At 42.9% G+C, this 19,587-nt stretch overlaps 1 protein-coding gene across 1 annotated transcript in view; it reads left to right on the top strand.

The window, feature by feature from the left end:
* LOC148141139 (uncharacterized) overlaps nt 1-19,587 on the top strand; it is a 123,254-nt gene that overhangs the window by 68,315 nt on the left and 35,352 nt on the right. The window contains exon 3 of the mRNA XM_087978605.1: nt 17,701-17,780. Coding sequence (XP_087834731.1) covers nt 17,701-17,780 — 80 coding nt within the window. The remainder of the gene's footprint in view (nt 1-17,700; nt 17,781-19,587) is intronic.

A 19,587-nucleotide genomic window follows, 5' to 3' on the forward strand; every position in this document is an offset into this window, starting at 1 on the left:
GTGTTTCTGGTGTGCAGCCTGGCTCAGAATAGGAATTCACATTGAGAAAATATCGTTGGACTGAGAACATTGCAAAAACCCTTCCTGCCCATTTTGGAGAGGCAAATGTGAGCTGTCTACAGAGGGGACAAGTCAGTCGGTAACCAAATTGAGTAGGCTATAGTAGTGTTCTTTCTCAGAACTTCAGGTCTGTCAATACACAGAGAGGAGTAGAACTCTTGTTGCTAATGACATAACCCTTACTGCTAATGAAAGCCCTCTGCACTCATACAGACTGCAGTGACTCAGCAGAGTACTCACCTCAGAATCAGAAGGTTATGTGTTGAAACACTACTGCAGAAGCCACAACAGATGAGTGTTCAAGAGAGAGGTGGCAGTTTTATGGAACTGTCACTAAGCCTAATCATTCAGAGGCCTAAGCTAATTTTCTGGAGATTCTGGCTCAGAATCTACTATGGCAGCTTCCGAAAGTTAAACTGGTTAATAAACTTGAAATATAAAGCTCATCTCAGCAATGGTGACTATCAGAGCTATCCTAGTTTCTGGCAACAATAAATCTCTGCTTCACTAATGTTCTTCAGGTAAGGAAATCTGCCATCCTGCCTTGATCTGGCCTACATGTGACTCCAGACCACAGCAACATGGCTGATTTGTAAGTGTCACAATGGCTGTAAGAGCAACCTGAGATCGTCAATAAATACTGGTCTTACCAGTGACACAAAAATCCCGTAAATAATTTTTTAAGAAATTAATTTAGTTGGGCACCCCAGTACAGATCTGAGAATGCACTGTAGGGATGTCATCTTTTAGATGTAGGCTAAATCCAGGCCTTGTCATGCTGAATTTGAAGATCCCATAACATTACCTGAAAAAGGCAAAGAAAGCTTTCCTTTGTATTCTGGCCAATATTTATTCATCAACCAATGTAATTGAAACAGATTATCTAGTTATGAAATCTCAATGGGATCTTGCTGTGCGGAAATCAGCTGCCTGGTTTCTCTATGTTACACCAGTGTCCACATTTCAAAAGTACTTCATTTGCTTTATAAACCAGTTTAGGGAGTTCTGAACTGGTGATAGTTCCATATAAATGCAAATTCTTTCTTGCTTTTACATAATTATATTTTTGCAATCATTCAGAGACACTGAACATTAGTTGAGAAGGATCGCTGTAAAATCTTGTAAAGGCTGCACAGAATATGGTAACAGCTGCTCTGATTTGTAACCTCAAGCTAGTTTTCTATCAGTTTTTGGTCTCAGTGGTAAGCCATTGCCACAGAACATTGGTGTGTCATTATGATGATTCAATAATAAGATGATGGCTTGTTGTAGATCCCTGACCTCCTCTGCACTATTTAAGGGCAAATTCAAAAATTTGCAGCTAAATTCTGAGATTAATTTTCACTGAACCTGCCCCTTTGTAAAATAATTTGGGTGGGGTACAACCGGTTTTTCACCTTGTCCAACTTTACTTTCTGTACTTAGAATTTCATTTACAATTTTATTTTCTATCCAATTCCATTGGGAACCTACACAGAGGTTAAGTTCAAACTTACCCTAATTGTTCTTGGTGCATCTACTCTCAATTGTATTTGCAACTCCCCTTTGAAAGTCACTAGTCTGAATCTGCAGACCTGGAAAGATTAGACTAAACATTTTCCATTCACCTTCTGTGCTTTTTTTATTGGATAAACTTCCAGTCCAAGGACTGTCAAGATGAAGCACTGTAGATTAATCCAAATGGGTTGCATCTGAAGGGGGCTATTTTGCCTGAAGGGGTAGAGCAGGAGTTGAGGAGGAAGTGTAGGTGAGGTCCATGATGGTGTTGGTCATGTCTGGGGGTGAGGGGGAGCAGCATCGTGTCTGAAGGGCTATTGGAGAATGTTTGGGGTTGAATTTGGTCTGGAAGGGGGTTCGGGTCCAGAAAAAAATTGTGGGGTAAGGTGTCAGGTCCTCAGAGTTGTAGTTAGGGTCAGCTGTGGGGAAGATGGGTCTGGTGGTGTTGGGGTGGAGTGTGGGTGTTGGTAGTGGTGGGTGGTCAGGTGACCGTAGGAGGTGGAGGTGCGTGAGGGAGGTAGTCATGTTGAGGAATGGTGTCAGTTGCAGGTTCAGAGATGTGACTCAGTTGACTAGCCAATAGTTAGCGCAGAAGTCAATTCTTCCTATGTTTGATGGATAATTCCTCTTACTTTTCCTGGATAACTATTCAGGTAAGTGAGTCGGAACCATTCAAGATTCCCAACTCTAACTCAGAGTTAAGGACTTTTTTAGAGGGAGCTCATAACTTGGTAATAGCTGGTTGGAATTTGCAACTTCCTGAACAGCTCCCAATGCATAAACCCTATCTAAGATCCAGCAATGACTATCTGGCAGTTGACCAATCTGCATTGTTTCTAGAACTTTTATAACTGGGATATTCCACTGTGTAATTGCTGGATTCATAAAAATAACACTCTTCATCTTCCACTCTCTGTTTTTAACCAATCATTTCAAAATCCACTCCTTTGGTCACAGACCTTCATGGCTGTAGTTCTCAACTCTGGTGATTTCATCACAAGGAAGGCACAGGTTTAGGGTGAGAGGGAAAAGATTTAAAAGGGACCTAAGGGGCAACTTTTTCATGCAGAAGGAGGTGCTGGTATGGAGTGAGCTGTCAGAGGACGTGGTGGAGGCTGGTACAATTACATCATTTAAAGGGCATCTGGATGGATACATGAATAGGAAGGGTTTAGAGGGATATGGGCCAAGTGCTGGCAAATGGGACAGGATTAGATTAGGATATCTAGTCGGCATGGATGAGTTGGGCGGAAGGATCTGTTTCCCTGCTGTATGTCTCTATGACTCTATAACTCCAATTGCCCACATTCCCTGCTCCTGTTTTAGAATGACCAAAAAAAAAGGGTTCTGAACAAATTATAAAAAGCACAACTCTTCCATTTGTTTCATTTATCACCCTTTATCATTCTCAGCAAATGTACTGAAAATTAATCTTCAAATTTTGGTCACTTATGGACAAACCCAAGGGCTGCTGGTGCTACTGCAGCAAATGGAAACCGGCTCTCCTCATTTACTCTATCAAAATCCATTGGAGAATCCCGACTGTGTGGAAGCAGGCTATTTGGCCCATCGAGTCCACACTGATGATCTGAACAGCATCCCACCAAGATCCACTCCCCTATTCCTGTAACCTGCATTTGTCATGGCTAACCCACCTAGCCTGCACATCCCTGGACATAATGGGGCAATTGAGCATGGCCAATCTACCTAACTACTATCTTTGGACTGTGGGAGGAGATGGAGCGCCCAGAGGAAACCCACACAGACCCGGGACAAACATGCAAACTCCACACAGACATTCAATGAGTTGTCGCTGTGAGGCAGATGTGCTAACCACTGAGCCACTGCCCTACCCTAATAGCTTTGAACATTTCTATTAAATTTTCTATGAACTTCCTTCACTCTACGCAGAGCAATCCTGGTTTTGCCACTTAACTGAAATCCCTCTTTCTCGGTATCATTTTCTCAGCAATTTCCTTAAGATCTTGAAAAGTGCAGTGTCTAAAATTGAGTACGATGCTGCAACTCTTTAGAAGAGGCCTTTTTTCTCCAGCTCTGTTTTACCAAGAGAGCAGAGATCAGTCCATTTCAAGAAGTTCATTTGTTTGACCTTGAGATGAACCCACGAATAATCCCTTAGAAAGACTAATAATCAGCGTCCGTAAACAAGTGATTATTCACAGCAGGAGTTACAGCTGGGATTTTAGGATCAGCACGCATAGAGAAAAGTATTTCTCTGTGCTATCTTTGCAGCTGTAGTTTATCTCTTTGAATGACAATTTCTGGTTAATTTCAATTAGTAGCACTCTAGTAATCCTGCTGTTTTGTTCATCCATTTTGATAGATAAAAATTCTAGCATTAATTTAATATCAGTCAAGTAGTGACATTGATGTCAAAAGTCAGAAGATACTATTGTTAAAAGTTATTCATGCACCTTAATTCTTTCTTCATCTATATGCAAACACTTGCTTTAACCAGTGTATCGTCGATTAGAGCTTGAATTAGTCCTCATAAAGCCTAGGGTGGGATATGTTTTAGTACATTGACTCCTAGGGACTGGAATATATTTATGCAATATAAAAACAGGGTTGCAACTTGGTGAAGCATGGATAATGTTAGAAAACTGCTGCACAAATAGCTGGATTTATGCAAAGATTTGCATAAACGTTGTGCTTGTTTTGCTTCAAGAGCCTAAGTGGAATTCCCTTTACTTGGTGTAGTGTGAGAAAGGTCAGATTTTGAGAAAGCGTTTTAAAACGTCCCACATAAGAGTTCATTATGCAATGGTAAAGCACATGAGGTTGGTGGTAATATACCATCACAGTGTGAGAACTGGTTGGTGCACAAGAATCAAAAGGTAGAAATGAGTGGGTTGTTTTCAGAGGCAATGTCAAGGGAGGTGCCTGAGAGATTGGTGCTTGACCTTCAGTTGTTCCCAATATATTAACAATTTCGATTAGAGACTTAACTGTAGTATTTCAAACTTTGCTGACGACACAATACTCAGTGGGTTGTGTGGTGAGGAGGACATAAAGAGGCTTCAGGGTGATTTAGACAACTTCAGTGAGTGGGCAAATGCATGGTATATGCAGTATGACATGGGAAGTTGTTCCCTTGGGTATGGCAGAGTATTATTAAATGGTGACAGATTGGGAAATGATGATGTACAAAAGGACCTCGGTGTTTCTGTGCCAGTCTTTGAAAGTAAGTGTGCAGACATAGCAAGCAATTAGGAAGGTAAATAATATGTCAGCTTTCTTTGCAAAAGGGGTCAAATATAGGAGCAAGGAACTCTTGCTGCTGCTATGCATGGTCTTGGTGAGACCACACTGGAGTATTCCAAACAGTTTTGGGACCCTGTATCTATCGAAGGATGTGCTGGCCTTGGAGGGGGTACAGAAGTTACGAGAATGATCCCAGGGATGAAGGGCTTGTCATATGTATAGGACAAGAGTGGGAGTATGGTGTTGATGAAGAGGTTCAACCATGATCATGCAGAATAATGCAACAGTCTCAATGGGCTGAATGGCCTGCACCTGCTAATCATTCCTATGCTTCTATACCCGGGAGGACTCTGGGTCTACATTCAGTGGAGTTTAGAAGGATGATGGGGGAACTCATTGAATCTTACAGAATAGGGAGAGGCCTGGATAGAGTGGATGTGGAGAAGATGTTCCCACTAGCTGGAGAGACAGGGACCCAAGGGCACAGCAATGGCCCTTTAGAACTGAGATGAGGAGGAATATTCTTCAGCCAGAGGGTGGTGACTCTGTGGAACTCATTGCTATGGAGGCCAAGTCATTGAGTGTAACACAGACAGTGATAGATTCTTGATTAGTAAGGGGATCAAGGCAGCAGAATGGGGTAGAGAAACATATTGACCATGATCTGGTTGGGGCACTCCCGGTAGGTCAAATGGCCTAATTCTACTCCTTCATATTATGAAGGCTATAGAATCCCTACAGTATGGAAGCACGCCATTCAGCCTATTGAATCAACACTGACCCTCCAAAGAGCATCCCACCCAGATCCACCTGCAACATATCCTGTATCCCTGCATTCCCTGTGGCTAATCTACCTAGCCTGCACATTCCTGAACAAGCTATGGGCAATTTAGGATGGCCAATCCACTTAACCTATATATCTTTGGACCATGGGAAGAAACCGGAGCACCTAAAGGAAACCCACACAGACACAGGGAGAATGTGCAAACATCACACACAGTTACCTGAGGCTGGGTTTGAACCCAGGTCACTGGCGCTTTGAACCATTGAACCACCCTGCTGTCTTACTGTCTTATTGTGTGTAATTTAGCTGTCCTTATTCAAGAAAAGATATTCTTGCCAAAAAGGGGATGTAGCAAAGGTTCACCAGTCTGATTCCTGGGAAGGCAGGTTTTCAAATGAAGAAAGATTGGGTTGAATAGGCCTGTACTCACTGATGTTTCAAAGAATGAGAGGGAACCCATCAAAATCTATACAATCTGTCAGGGCTGGACAGTCTGAAGGCAGAGATTGTTCTTCCCTGGTTGGGGGTATAGAACAATGTGTTATTGTCCCAGGATATGGGGGTATGCTATTTCAGACTGAGATGAGTAGAAACATCTTCACTCAGAGAATGGTGAACCAATGGAATTCTCTACCACAAAAAGCGAGGGAGGCAAAGTCACTGAATATATTTTTAAAAAAGACAGAGTGATTTCAAGTGGCTAAAGATGGCAAGGTGTATGGTACAAGAGTGAGAGTATGATGCTGAGGTAGTTTCAGCTGCTTTCTATGTTTCTATACCGTGAGAATGATAAAATCAGATTCTAGACATCAAAAACAGGTTTCCAATTGTCCCCTCAACTTCCGAATCTCACCATTGAGACACAACTTTCCGTGTATTTATATCTCATTAAACCCCTGACTCACCCTAGTTGTACACTACTTCCAAACTTCCTCTCCTCCGTAAAGAAACTAGATATCGCAGGTTGTGGATCGCTTAATGCCATCATACAACTGCCTCCTCTGAAAAACATTGCTGCCTACTCCATGCCCATCATATTCATCAACCCTTGGCAAAATACCAACCTCACCACTGCATCATGCCTCTCTCAGACCAACCCACACAACACTTCAGCCATTCAGACCTCAGGGGCATCTATGATTTGCATACTTCTGCCAGATTAGGTTGCACACAGGGATACATCGATCTGATGCATCTGATGAAGGAACAGCGCTCTGAAAGCTAGTGCTTCCAAACAACCTGCTGGACTATAACCTGATGTTGTGTGATTTTTAACTTTGTACACCCCAGTCCAACACCGGCTCCTCCATATCACATCATAGTGTTCACTCACTTTGCACTTATTTAGAAGATGCCAGCCTTTTTCAATCACATTGCATGCTCACTGACTTCAGGGCTGACTTCTGGGCTACCAGTCTTTGTGTGGGTCACATTGCTTTCTTAACAAGCAGAGCGTGTGATGCTGGAAAAGCATAGCAGGTCAGGCAGCATCCGAGGAGCAGGAGAATCAATGTTTCGGGCATCTGCCCTTCATCAGGACTCCAGCCTGACCTGCTGTGTTTTTCCAGCACCACACTCTCAACTCTTAACTCCAGCATCTGAGGTCCTCACTTTCTCATTTCTTAACAAGTAGGCTGTTAAGTATCCAGTTACACCTGTCAGCCTCTTAGCGATTTTTGAGAAGATTTGTAGCTCAGGTTGAGGTTTTGGATATAGATTTGCTCACTGAGCTGGAAGGTTCATTTCCAGATGTTTCATTACCTTACTAGGTAACATTTTCAGTGGATGTCATGCGAAGCAATGCTGAGAATTCCTGCTTTCTATTTATATGTTTGGGTTTCTTTGGGTTGGTGATGTTATTTCCTGTGGTGAAGTCACTTCCTGTTCCTTTTCTCAGGGGATGGTAGATGGTTGTTGATCGAGTTCCAGTTGGAATGCCATGCTTCTAGGAATTCTCGTGTGTGTCTTTGTTTCGCTTGTCCTAGGAAAGATGTGTTGTCCCATTCGAAGTGGTGACTTTCCTCACCCGTTTGTGAGGATACTAGTGAGAGAGGGTCATGTCTTTTTGTGGCTAGTTGGTGTTCAAGTATCCTGGTGGCTGGTTTTCTACCTGTTTGTCCAATGTAATGTTTGTTAAAGTCATTGCACGGTATTTTGTAAATGACATTAGTTTTGCTCGTTGTCTGTATAGGGTCTTTCAAGTTCATTAGCTGTTGTTTTAGTGTGTTGGTGGGTTTGTGGGCTACCGTGATTCCAAGGGGTCTGAGTAGTCTGGCAAAAAGTGAGGACTGCAGATACTGGAATTTAGATCAGAGTGGTGCTGGAAAAGCACAGCAGGTCAGGCAGCATCCGAGGAGCAGGAAAAGCAACGTTTCAGGCAGAAGCCCTTCATCAGGAATAGAGGCAGGGAGCCTCAAGGGTGAAGAGATAATTGGGGGGGGGGGGGGGTGCTGGGGGGGCTGGGGAGAAGGTAGCAAAGAGTACAATAGGTGAATGGGGGTGGGGATAGAGGTGATAGGTCAGAGGGGAAAGTGGGAGAAGGTAGCAAAGAGTACAATAGGTGAGTGGGGGTGGGGATGAGGTGATAGGTCAGAGGGGAGGGTGGAGTGGATAGGTGGGAAGGGAGATTGGCAGATAGGACAGGTCATGAGGATGGTGCTGAGCTGGAAGTTTGGAACTGGGGTAAGGTGGGGGGGAGGGGAAATGAGGAAACTGGTGAAGTCCACATTGATGTCCTGGGGTTGAAGTGTTCTGAGGCGGAAGATGAGGCGTTCTTCCTCCAGGCGTCAGGTGGTGAGGGAGCAGTAGTGGAGGAGGCCCAGGGCCTGCATGTCATCGGCAGAGTGGGAGGGGGAGTTGAAATGTTGGGGCGGTGTGGTTGATTGGTGCGGGTGTCCCGGAGATGCTCCCTAAAGCGGTCTGCTAGGAGGCGTCCAGTCACCCCAATGTAGAAGAGACCGCATCGGGAGCAACGGATACAATAAATGATATTGGTGGATGTGTAGGTGAAACTTTGATGGATGTGGAAGGCTCCTTTAGGGCCTTGGATGGAGGTGAGGGAGGAGGTGTGGGTGCAGGTTTTGCAATTCCTGCAGTGGCAGGGGAGGGTGCCAGGATGGGAGGGTGGGTTGTATGGGGGCGTGGACCTGACCAGGTAGTCACGGAGGGAATGGTCTTTGCAGAAAGCGGAAAAGGGGTGGGGAGGGAAATATATCTCTGGTAGTGGCATCCGTTTGGAGGTGGCGGGAATGTTGTCGGAGTCTGATATTCCTCAACAATAATCTCCGAGATGTCTTTGATGTAAGGGAGAGTGGCTCTGGTTTCTGGACGGATTTTGTTTGCTTCTTTGGGTTTGTTGCTGAGAAATCGGCGGACTGTGTTCATTGAATGCCCATTTGTTTTGAATACCCGGTATAGGTGATTTTCCTCTGCTCTGCGTAGTTCCGCTGTGCTGCAGTGTGTGTTGGCTCATTGAAATAATGTTCTGATGCAGCTTCGTTGTGGGTGTTGGGTTGATTGCTTCTGTAGTTCAATATTTGGTCCGTATGTGTTGTTTTCCTGTAGATGCTGGTTTGAAGTTGCCCATTGGCTGTTCGCTCGACTGCGACATCTAGGAATGGCAGTTTGTCAGCCTCTGTGACTTGCATTACTTTTTCTTGCAGAAGGGGAGCCAGCAACGTATGATGGTGGGAACACCGAATAGTCCATCAATCAGTAAGTTGGGGATAGACATCTTACTGTGTGGCACTGTGCTACATCAATGACCATCCTACAAACCTTGCCAGCAGGTTATCTGGCAACATACTGTATGTGCTTCAAGCAAGTGAACATGTGTGAATATCAAAGTGTAATCTTTAGTGGTTTGAAAGGGGTTGACAGTCAGCCAGGGGGTACCACCACAGTTAGTCAATAGACTTGTCTGATTCCAGTCAAAGGGCTTGACCAGTCAGTCAGGAGCTTGATACTAGCAGAGCTTGGGGATCTGTGACCTTGCAATCTGGGGACTGGACTGCACTCAGTCCCATAAGTCAAACATAAATAACCTGGAGATTATAGGGAGCTCAGTTGGAATGTTGCTGAGATGTCAGTCTGAGGACTGGCCCACAGTTTGTCAAGGCTGTCCTGCCAAGTCAGTCTGGGGATGAGGCACAGTCAGTCATAGAGCCATGCAGTCATATGGCATGGAAACAGACCCTCTAGCCTAACCAGTCCATGCAGACCATATTACCAAACTGAACTAGTCCCACCTGCCTGCTCCTGGTCCATATCCCTCCAAACATTTCCCATTCATTCACACTTATCTAAAAGTCTTTTAAATATTTTAATTGTGCCCATATCCACCACTTCCTCAAAGTTCATTCCACAGGCAAACCTTCCTTTGGGGCTTTGGTCAATAGTGGTTCGGATCTTATTATGGGTTCAATCCATGGAGTCCTGGAGAAAGTGGGCAACTCAAGTCTGGAGATGAGCTTTATTGTACTGGGCCACTGAAGGAATGGTAACAGTGATGGGGGCTATTGTTGATAGTAGGACAGTGCCTCGTAGAGAACAGGAGTGAACAGTGAGCTCCAGATGGTGGGGTCCAAACAAATCACAGTAATTCTGGTCTCTATATGGAAAAGATATAGAGACAACAAGGACATGGAAATTTCCAAAGTCATGGGCTTGGGGGCATCATGGATAAAGCCAGCACATTTAATCACTTATATAGAGGGGCCCAACAGAAATGGGGAGTCTGAAAGGTCATAGGGGCCACAGGGACAGCAATAGAAAAGGGAACATGAGGGACGAGGGAAGGTTTATCCATCACAGGCAGTACCAGCAAGTCACTAACACTAAAATGAAGTTGGAATTTTGCTATTTTGAATTGAAGGTCAACTGTTCAATAACCGCATAAAATTGCAGACACCACCTACAGATTCAGGTGGAGCAAGTTACAGCTTTTTCCTTCCAGTGGTGGACTAACATTCTTGGAATTGGAGGCACTTCTCGGGGTAATTGGAGTCATTAAGCTTCCACTAATACAGTAAAGCAACCAATCTGTCTTCAATTTGTGTTTCATTGGAATAGTCAAAGAACGCACTTTCGGAATTATAGTCTCAAGTAAACATGATGATTACTTTGTTTTTCATTCATCGACATGTCAGCTCATCAGCAGAGATGGGAACAAGGCATTTAAAAATGGAATGTGAAGTTCCCATTTCATAATCACATTTCATAGCAAATACCAGAAGACAATGATTTGCAGCTGCCTGATTCACGCGTAAAACTGTAAGAATGCAAGGACATTATCAATCATGTGGAAGGGAACCTTTCCTCTGGGAGGCTAGATGGTTATCATGGTGCCTTCCTGAAGAATTCTATTCCCAATGTAGCATGCAAGTTGTGTTTGTGCAAACTGGATAAGGTCACACCTCTTAGATCTTCTTGGGAAGCCTCCATGCCACATTGAGTAAGGAGGTAACATGAGGCTTGAAATAAAACAAAGAACTGTGGGTTCTGAAGAAGGCTCATTGAACTTGAAAAAGTTAACTCTGTTTCTCTCTTGACAAATGCAGTTGAGTTTCTCCAGCAATTTCTGATTTTGATTGAGGCTTCATAATGGATGTGAGGGACGAAGGGTTTCTTTGATAAAATTGTGTGATCTTTCTAACATTTCCCACTGTTTGTCTGCTCTCCGATCTCACCTGGAAAATACTACCACTGGAATCCTTGTCGTCTTTGTTCAACCCCAAAGGTATTATAGCAGGAGACAGTAATTACAACATGTCAGCAAAACCAGCAACCTCAACTTTGAGATGGAGAATCAGCAGCTGATAACCTACCAAATGGGAGGAGGCATACAATGAGACTTCAATCTACTGGCATTACTGACTTTTTCTTCAACTGCCTGAAAGACAGTTCATGCATGGTTTAAAGATGTCCTGGCCCATCATCTCCAAACTATGCCATCTGCTGGAGCAGACCTTGTGATCAGACAGATTAGGTGCCAATCACATTTCAGTAGCTCTCAGGGTGACCGCTGCCCTGAATTTGGAAGGCACCAGCTCATTTCAAGAAGCACATGTTGACCTGTGTCACATCTCCCAATCCTCAAACCATAAATGCAAGCAGGAAGTCATTGTCTCCAGAGCACTGCTCTTTATATCCTTCCTCCCTAATGAGGAGAGTCTCACCATTTGGGCAGTGGGATTCTCCACCAACACTAGCTTCAGGTACAGCACACTATTGACTGCACTCACATTGCTTTGAGAGTGGCCTATAACCAACCTGCAGAAAAGCTCCAGTCCATCAATGTTCAAATTCGATGCAACAATCAATATAAAATTCTAGAGGTCTATGCCAGATATCCTCAGAGCTGCCATGAGTTTTACATTAGAGAGTATTGACAGTTTACTTCCTCCTTCTACAATCCTCAGCACATAAATGAATGCCTGCTGGAAGCCTCCAAACATGGCTTGTGACACTTTTACAAAACTCTCAGACTGATACAGAACAATGATACAATGCTGAACACACTTCAATCGGGCTATAATCTTAAATTTGGCCTGGACTGCTGTCGTAGCACTATATGCGGCTTTACTCAGCACACCACAGTGCCATGAGAAAGACTGGACATGTGAGCTCCCATTAGACATCTCCCAGCCTTGAATGGCATTGTGCCCTTTTGAAAAGCTGATAAAACAAATCAACCTTTCCTTCTAGAGGTATGTGGAATCATTGATTCAATACTTTCACACATAAGTTGGGTCTACATGTTGAAGATGTGTGTAGTCCAGGTCTAAACACAATCCCTGCATGTTGTACTTAGCCTGAGTCTCATCCATATTATTAAAGTACCATGCCTTGGTGGAAATTGTTAATGTCACAGTCTAAAGTTCCGTAGTGGGTTGAGGCCATCCCCATTCAAGGAGTCAGTTGCTTGAGGGATGAACAATACTTGGTGACTGCAACTTCTGGGATATCTGAAGAGGTTTTTCATCTCTCTAGGTGTGTGAATTAATCACCATTAAATTAATAGTGCAGCAGTTATTTTAACAGTGCAGGTGTATATATGGAAGTAAAAGGTTATGTGCAATGATGGTTCATCTTATGTGTGCCCTCCCTGAGTTTCTTTTCTTTCTCTGTCTCTCATGACATATAAGTACGATCAAGACTTTCTAAGCTGGGTTGGAGGGAATGTGTTCTTGGCCCCTGTTAGTTTGGTGGATTTGGGTAATAATCCCCTTTATCCCCTGTGTTTACAAAGAGCCTTTCATGACCTTTTGATGTCTCAATGTGTTTTTACTATGAATAAAGTTTTTTTTTGTAGTTGGAGATAATGTAGAAAAAGCAGCAGCCCATTTCCACACAGCACACTCCCAAAAAAAAAAGCAATGTGCTTTCTACATCCACTTTAGTTTAATATCTCAAAAGATGACTCCAACAGTGCAACACTCCCTCTGGTACAAAGATCAGAGCTGGTTCAACAGTAGAACTTGAACCCACAGCCTACTATTGCAAAGGCAAGAGACTTACCAACTAAACTATGAGTGGCACATTAGGTTCCTGCCAAAAACAGTATAACAACAATAACATAAACTAACAAAAAAAATTTAATGTCAATGCTTCCCAAAATTGTTGGTAGGCCTTTCAGACTCCTGAATCTGCTTCCTCATTCAGAGACAGATTAATATCAACTCCATTTAACAGCTTTAATTTCATAATCATTAATGCCTCTTCCCAACCAACACCTCTCAATCTCAGTTTTGAAATTTTCAATTCATCCAAGCTGATCAGCGTTTTGGGGAGAGATTTTCAGATTTCAAATAGCCTGTATAGTAAGAATTCAGCAATTCTCATGTAATCTGAAGACAATGCCCCCCCTGACAGAGGAAATTTCTCTTGATCTACTCTATTAACTTCTTTAATCACCTGAAAGACTTCAATTCATTCACCCTTAATCTTCTGTGTTTAATTGTCTCGTCTACTGTAGGAAGTTTTGAAATGGTTTCAATGCACTGGTCTGTCACATGACAAACAGAGTGGAATGAAATTATGTTTCAATGGATGGATTATATCAAATAGGGAAGAATTTCTAAGCATGTCAAAATAATTATTTAATTAAAGCAAAATAAAGGATTGAGAACCAGAATACACAGAACTAAAAGGTAAAGGAGGCAATGCAGGAAGTACAGAACAAGTTGGATAAAATATGTTTATGTGCAATTGTATAACAGGAGATGAAATGTAATGTTAATAATAGTAAAGTATTGCATGCAGGAAGGAAAAGTGGCACACTCCATGTTTGGTGTTGAAATAGGTAAGAATGAAGTTGAAAGACATCAGGGAGCATAGCAGATTCAACATTCAGCAAGGCTAATTAATGCAGAGCAGCATCAACAGAACTAACAACATTTAGAATTATAAACTCAAATCAGTAGCATACAAACCAGAGGAAGTTGTGATCAGACTGAACACAAAAACAGACCCTTTGGTCCAACCCACCCATACCAACCAAATATCCTAAATTAATCTAGTCCCATTTGCCAGCACTTGGCCCTTATCCCTCCAAACCCTTTCTATTCATATACCTATCCAGATGCCTTTTAAATGTTGTAATTGTACCAGCTTCCACCACTTCCTCTGGCAGCTCATTCCATACATGCACCACCATCTGTGTGAAAAAGTTACCCCTTAGGTCCCTTTGTTATCTTTCCCCTCTCACCCTAAACCTATGCCCCCTAGTTCTGGGCTCCCCTGCCCCAGGGAAAAGACCTTGTTTATTTATCCTATCCATGCCCCTCATGATTTTATAAACCTCTATAAGGCCACCCCTCCGCTTCTGATGCTACAGGGAAAACAGCCCCAGACTGTTCAACATCTCCCTATAGCTCAAATCCTCCAATCCGGCAACATCCTTGAGAATCTTTTCTGAACCCTTTCAAGTGTCAAAATACCCTTCTGATAGGAATGAGACCAGAATTGATTGCAATATTCCAAAAGTGGCCTAACTAATATCATGTACAGCCGCAACATGACCTCCCAACTCCTGTACTCAATACTCTGACCAATAAAGGAAAGCATACCAAATGCCTTCTTCACTATCCAATTTAACTGTGACTCGACTTTCAAGGAACTATGAACCTGCACTCCAAGGTCTCTTTGTTCAGCAACACTCACCAGAACCTTACCATTAAGTGTATAAATCCTGCCCTGATTAGCTTTTCCAAAATGCAGCACCTCACAATGATCTAAATTGAACTCCATCTGCCACTCCTCAACCCATTGGCCCATCTGATTAAGATCCCATAGGTAACCTTCTTTGCTGTCCGCTACACCTCCAATTTTAGTATCATCTGCAAACTTACTAACTATACCTCCTATATTCACATCCAAATCATTTATATAAATGATGAAAAGTAGTGGACCCAGCAATGATACTTGTGACACTCCACTGGTCACAGGCCTTCAGTCTGAAAAACAACACTCTACCACCACCTCTGTCTTCTACCTTTGAGCCAAATGGCTAGTTCTCCCTGTATTCCATGAGATCTAACCTTGCTAACCAGTCTCCCATGAGGAACTTTGTCGAACGCCTTACTGAAGTCCATATAGATCACATCTACTGCTCTTTGTTACTTTTTCAAAAAACTCAATCAAGTTTGTGAGACATGATTTCCCACGCACAAAACCATGTTGACTATCCTTAATCAATCCTTGTCTTTCCAAATACATGTAAATCCTGTCCCTCAGGATTCCCTCCAACAACTTGCCATCAACAACGTCAGGCTCACTGGTCTATAGTTCCCTGGCTTGTCTTTACTGTCCTTCTTAAACAGTGGCACCACGTTAGCCAATCTCCAATCTTCCAGCACCTCACCTGTGACTGTCAATGACACAAATATCTCAGCAAGATCACCAGCAATCACTCCTCTAGCTTCCCACAGAGTTTTATGGTACACCTAATCAGGTCCTAGGGATTTTACCACTTTTTATGTGTTTAAGACATCCAGCACCTCCTTCTCTGTAATATAGACATTTTTCAAGATGTCACCATCTATTTCCCAACATTCCATATCTTCCATGTCCTTCTCCACAGTAAACACTGATGCAAAATACTCATTTAGTATCTCCCCCATCTTCTGGGGCTCTACACAAAGGCCGCCTTGCTGATCTTTGAGGGGCCCTGTTCTCTCCCTAGTTAATGTATTTGTAAAAACCCTTTGGATTCTCCTTAACACTATTTGCCAAAGCTATCTCATGTCCCCTTTTTGCTCTCCTGATTTCCCTCTTAAGTATATTTCTACTGCCTTTATACTCTTCTACGGACGCACTCGATCTCTCCTGTCTATACCTGATATATGCTTCCTTCTCTTTCTGAACCAAAACCTCAAAATTTCTAGTCATCCAGTATTCCCTACACCTATCTGCCTTCCTTTCACCCTAACAGAAATATACCCTCTCTGAACTCTCATTATCTCATTTCTGAAGGCTTCCTATTTTCCAACTGTTCCTTTACCTGCAAACCTCTGTGCCCAATCAGCTTTTGAAAGTTCTTGCCTAATACTGTCAAAAATTAGCGTTCCTCCAATTTAGAACTTCAACTTTTAGGTCTGGTCTATCCTTTTCCATCACTATTTTAAAACTAATTAAAATTATGGTCGCTGGCCCCCAAAGTGCTCACTCAATGACACGTCAGTCACTTGCCCTGCTTTTGTACTGTGGTCAGATCACACCCCGGCTCTGCGATCAGTTCTCGTTACTGAAGCAACCGGTCATATTCAAGGACTCCAGGCAATAAGAAGAACTGTAAGCTTGATCTTGCAGGTCAGATGCCCGATTAATGATAAAGGACGTGAGGAAAGTTGAGTGAGAAATGACAAATGGACAGTCGTTCGGACTGGCGTAGAGCATACATTTCGGTGTCGATGATGGTTCAATGCTAACACAGTCACTTTGGAGCATAACAGTTCAAGGTCTCTTCCAGAAACCTGAGTATATAATTTAGGCTGCCTGTTCAATACAGTCATGGAGAAAACAAGGCTAAGTGACTGATAGACTGTCTTGCAGTTGGGAAATCTTAACAAACGATCCTTGAGCAGTTTTTGAAGAAGAGTAAAGGAGTTTAGTCTGAGGTTCTATTCAACATTTATTCATAACCTAGAACAGATGATTTGACTTTGAGTCACCTTGAGGTTTTTTTTTAGAGCCTGCCCATGCCCAAATTAGCTGTTGCATTACAAAACTGACTGCACTTCAGAATTTAGATATAAAGAATTTTGGGAGTCATGACAGATACATTGAAAATGCAAGTTCATGCTTTAAGAGTGAGGTAAGGAAGTTCTTGTTCACATAAAAAAAAGGTTGAGTCTTGGAATGGACTGCCAATATACTCTGGAATTGTTCATGAAACAAAGTGGAGTAAGGGGGAGGATGAAGGGGGAATAAAGGCAAAAACATAAAAACATAACAAGTAAGAACAGGATTAGACCATGTGCGATCTCCTCCACTTCCCCCCACCCCAACACCACCACCACCCACTCCCATTCTGTCTTCTAATATGCTCATGGCTGACTTACAGCTGATTTTCCTGCTTGCTCCTCATATTCCTCAGTTCTCAAAAAGAGCAAAACTGTAAAGCCTTTTGAATGGGTAAATTAACAGGATCCAATAGGTATAATCAAAGTCTGAGCAGTGGTCAGCATCTATTTGAAGGTTTTGTATAAATTATGCTAGTGAACAATTATCCAAAACAAAGATTTTCTTTTGCTTTGAAACTGCTGGTGTTTTGCAGCGTTTTCATTTTTTATAAATTACATACACCCAAGGATTTTCTTGGTGACTGGATTTAGCCTCTCTTAAACTACACCATTCCTGAGGCTCCCTATAAAACTTAATCCTTCCTGTTTATGCTTGCACTTCACATTTCTGTACTCCCTTGTTTCAGCCATGTGGTGTGTTCTGTTATATTTCAGACAAATTGCCGTATGCTTTTAAGCCTTGGGAAGTATTTGGAACAGTATCAAGTAAAATTATTAAATATTGTATATGCGCACACATTCCGTAAATCAGCTACCATGAAGGAAATAAAAGCTGCATTTTTTAATAAAATTATGGAGAATGGCTCGAGTTAACTTCCTTGCTCCCTGTAGGCCGGTCCAATTCAACTCAGCGGAGGAATGAAGAAGAAGAGCTTTCACCCATCCCCAAAATGTCAAGCAAGTCTCGGAAGGTGAGGAGAAGCAGGATTCTCTCCCATTCTGCAGGGAAGCTGTCACAGGTACCTTGCAACGTAGCACATTGTTCAGCCTCCTCATGCCTATTTCACCCTTAGGCTTCCCCCCACTTATTTCCAAACCCCACCAGCCAAAGCACATTGATCTACCAAGAGCTGGCTTGAAACTAGTGACAGCTATATGGAGCTGATAGTTCATCTATCATATGGTGATGAGACCTCGTATCCTGCTAACTGAAATAAGAAAGCATTCCCAAGTACTGGGATTAGAATGCAGTATTCATAAGAACTAAGTGTACAATCTACATTTTGCATATTGCACATTCCTCTCTATCTCCTCATTTCTAATCCACTGTGGAGAATTGAAATCATTCCTTGTATTTACTCAGTGCCTTTAATAGTTCCATGATATCGCCAACCACTGAGCAGCTGATGAAGTAACTTTGGAAGAGTTGACACAATTGTAATGCAGAAAATGGCAGCAGCGAACTTATGCCCAGAAAGGTCACACAAACTGCAATGCGCTAAAGACCAAATAAGCTTCCTTCTGTCATTTTGGCCGAGGGATAAATATTGGCCTGGGCACCAGGGAAATCTCTCCTGCACTTCTTCAGTTTAGTGCCAAATCTTCGACAAAGGGCTCATTTTAAAGATGGCACCCCTGAAGTGCGGCAGTCCTTCACTCATTTCGAGGATACCCCTCTGAAGTAAGAATATAATCCTCATCAGAAATACATTAATTAGCAGCTGTGTTTTAATGTGATTAGAATGGCTACACTTTTGGACAATCCCTCAAGCTTATTCTTGAAGGTCCCTCAGCTTGGTGTATGTGCGTGAAGGGAGAATGAGCCCCACTGAGAAACCAGTCACACGGGGACTGACTTGTTTCACTGCAGTTGATTAAATTATGTTAGGACGGCAATTCACTGCACTCACACATCATCCATCCAGCAAGCTTTTCTTGGCTGCTACTCAGGCCCCACTGAAGCTGTGGAAAAATTAGGCGCACTGTGAGAAAATAACTCTTGTGAAAAAAAATGTCTCCAGTCTCACATTCAAGCTTCATACCTTCTGTCCCATTCCTATTTTTTGAACTCCATCCATGCGTGCAATCACTGCTGGAGATGGGGATCTGGAGGGCATGTGGTTGGGGTGAGGACGGGGAGCAGAGGGACTGAGAAAGAAAAATCTCCTTTCAAATTGTGTTCCCAGTGCTGATCACATGACCTGCTTTCAATGTGATATTCAGCCTCTTCTCTGCATCTGGAACGTATGTCTATTTGCCACTTGATTCCACGACAGCTGTCCTGTACGCCTTTGAGCTGAAATATTTGCCATACTTTCCACAACCGACCTGCATGCCCTGCTGTAAATAACAGTGCTTCTGCCCACATCTTCTGGAATGATAGCTAATGGGGAGTTGCGTGGTGTGAAGCCTACTCCCAAAGTGATTTATCATCATGGGTTATCAGCTCGTGGTCACTGTAATCAATGGTGATCCATTGTGCGTTTTCGTTGCATCTCAGGAAACAATAAATCTGCTGAAGGTTAGCCCATGTCTTCAGTCAGACAAGGAAGCAGTGCCTGAATGTGCATGAAAAACACTGCAAAAAAAGTCAACTACATTGGGTTCAATGGCCTTAGAGGCTGTGCAGCACATGATCTACAAGAATCATACCTAAGTTCAGAGTGCATTATATGCCCTTGCACATAGGAGATTGGTGGAGAAGGGGATCTGATGAGGTAGCTCACTTGTTCACTGAGCTGATTAATGCTGAAAGGATTTGATAGGATCCACATGGGA

This window comes from Chiloscyllium plagiosum, unplaced genomic scaffold, assembly GCF_037043375.1.
Source record: "Chiloscyllium plagiosum isolate Xiang-an unplaced genomic scaffold, Cpla_swu_hap1 HiC_scaffold_34, whole genome shotgun sequence".
In the NCBI taxonomy this organism is placed as follows: Eukaryota; Metazoa; Chordata; class Chondrichthyes; order Orectolobiformes; family Hemiscylliidae; genus Chiloscyllium; species Chiloscyllium plagiosum.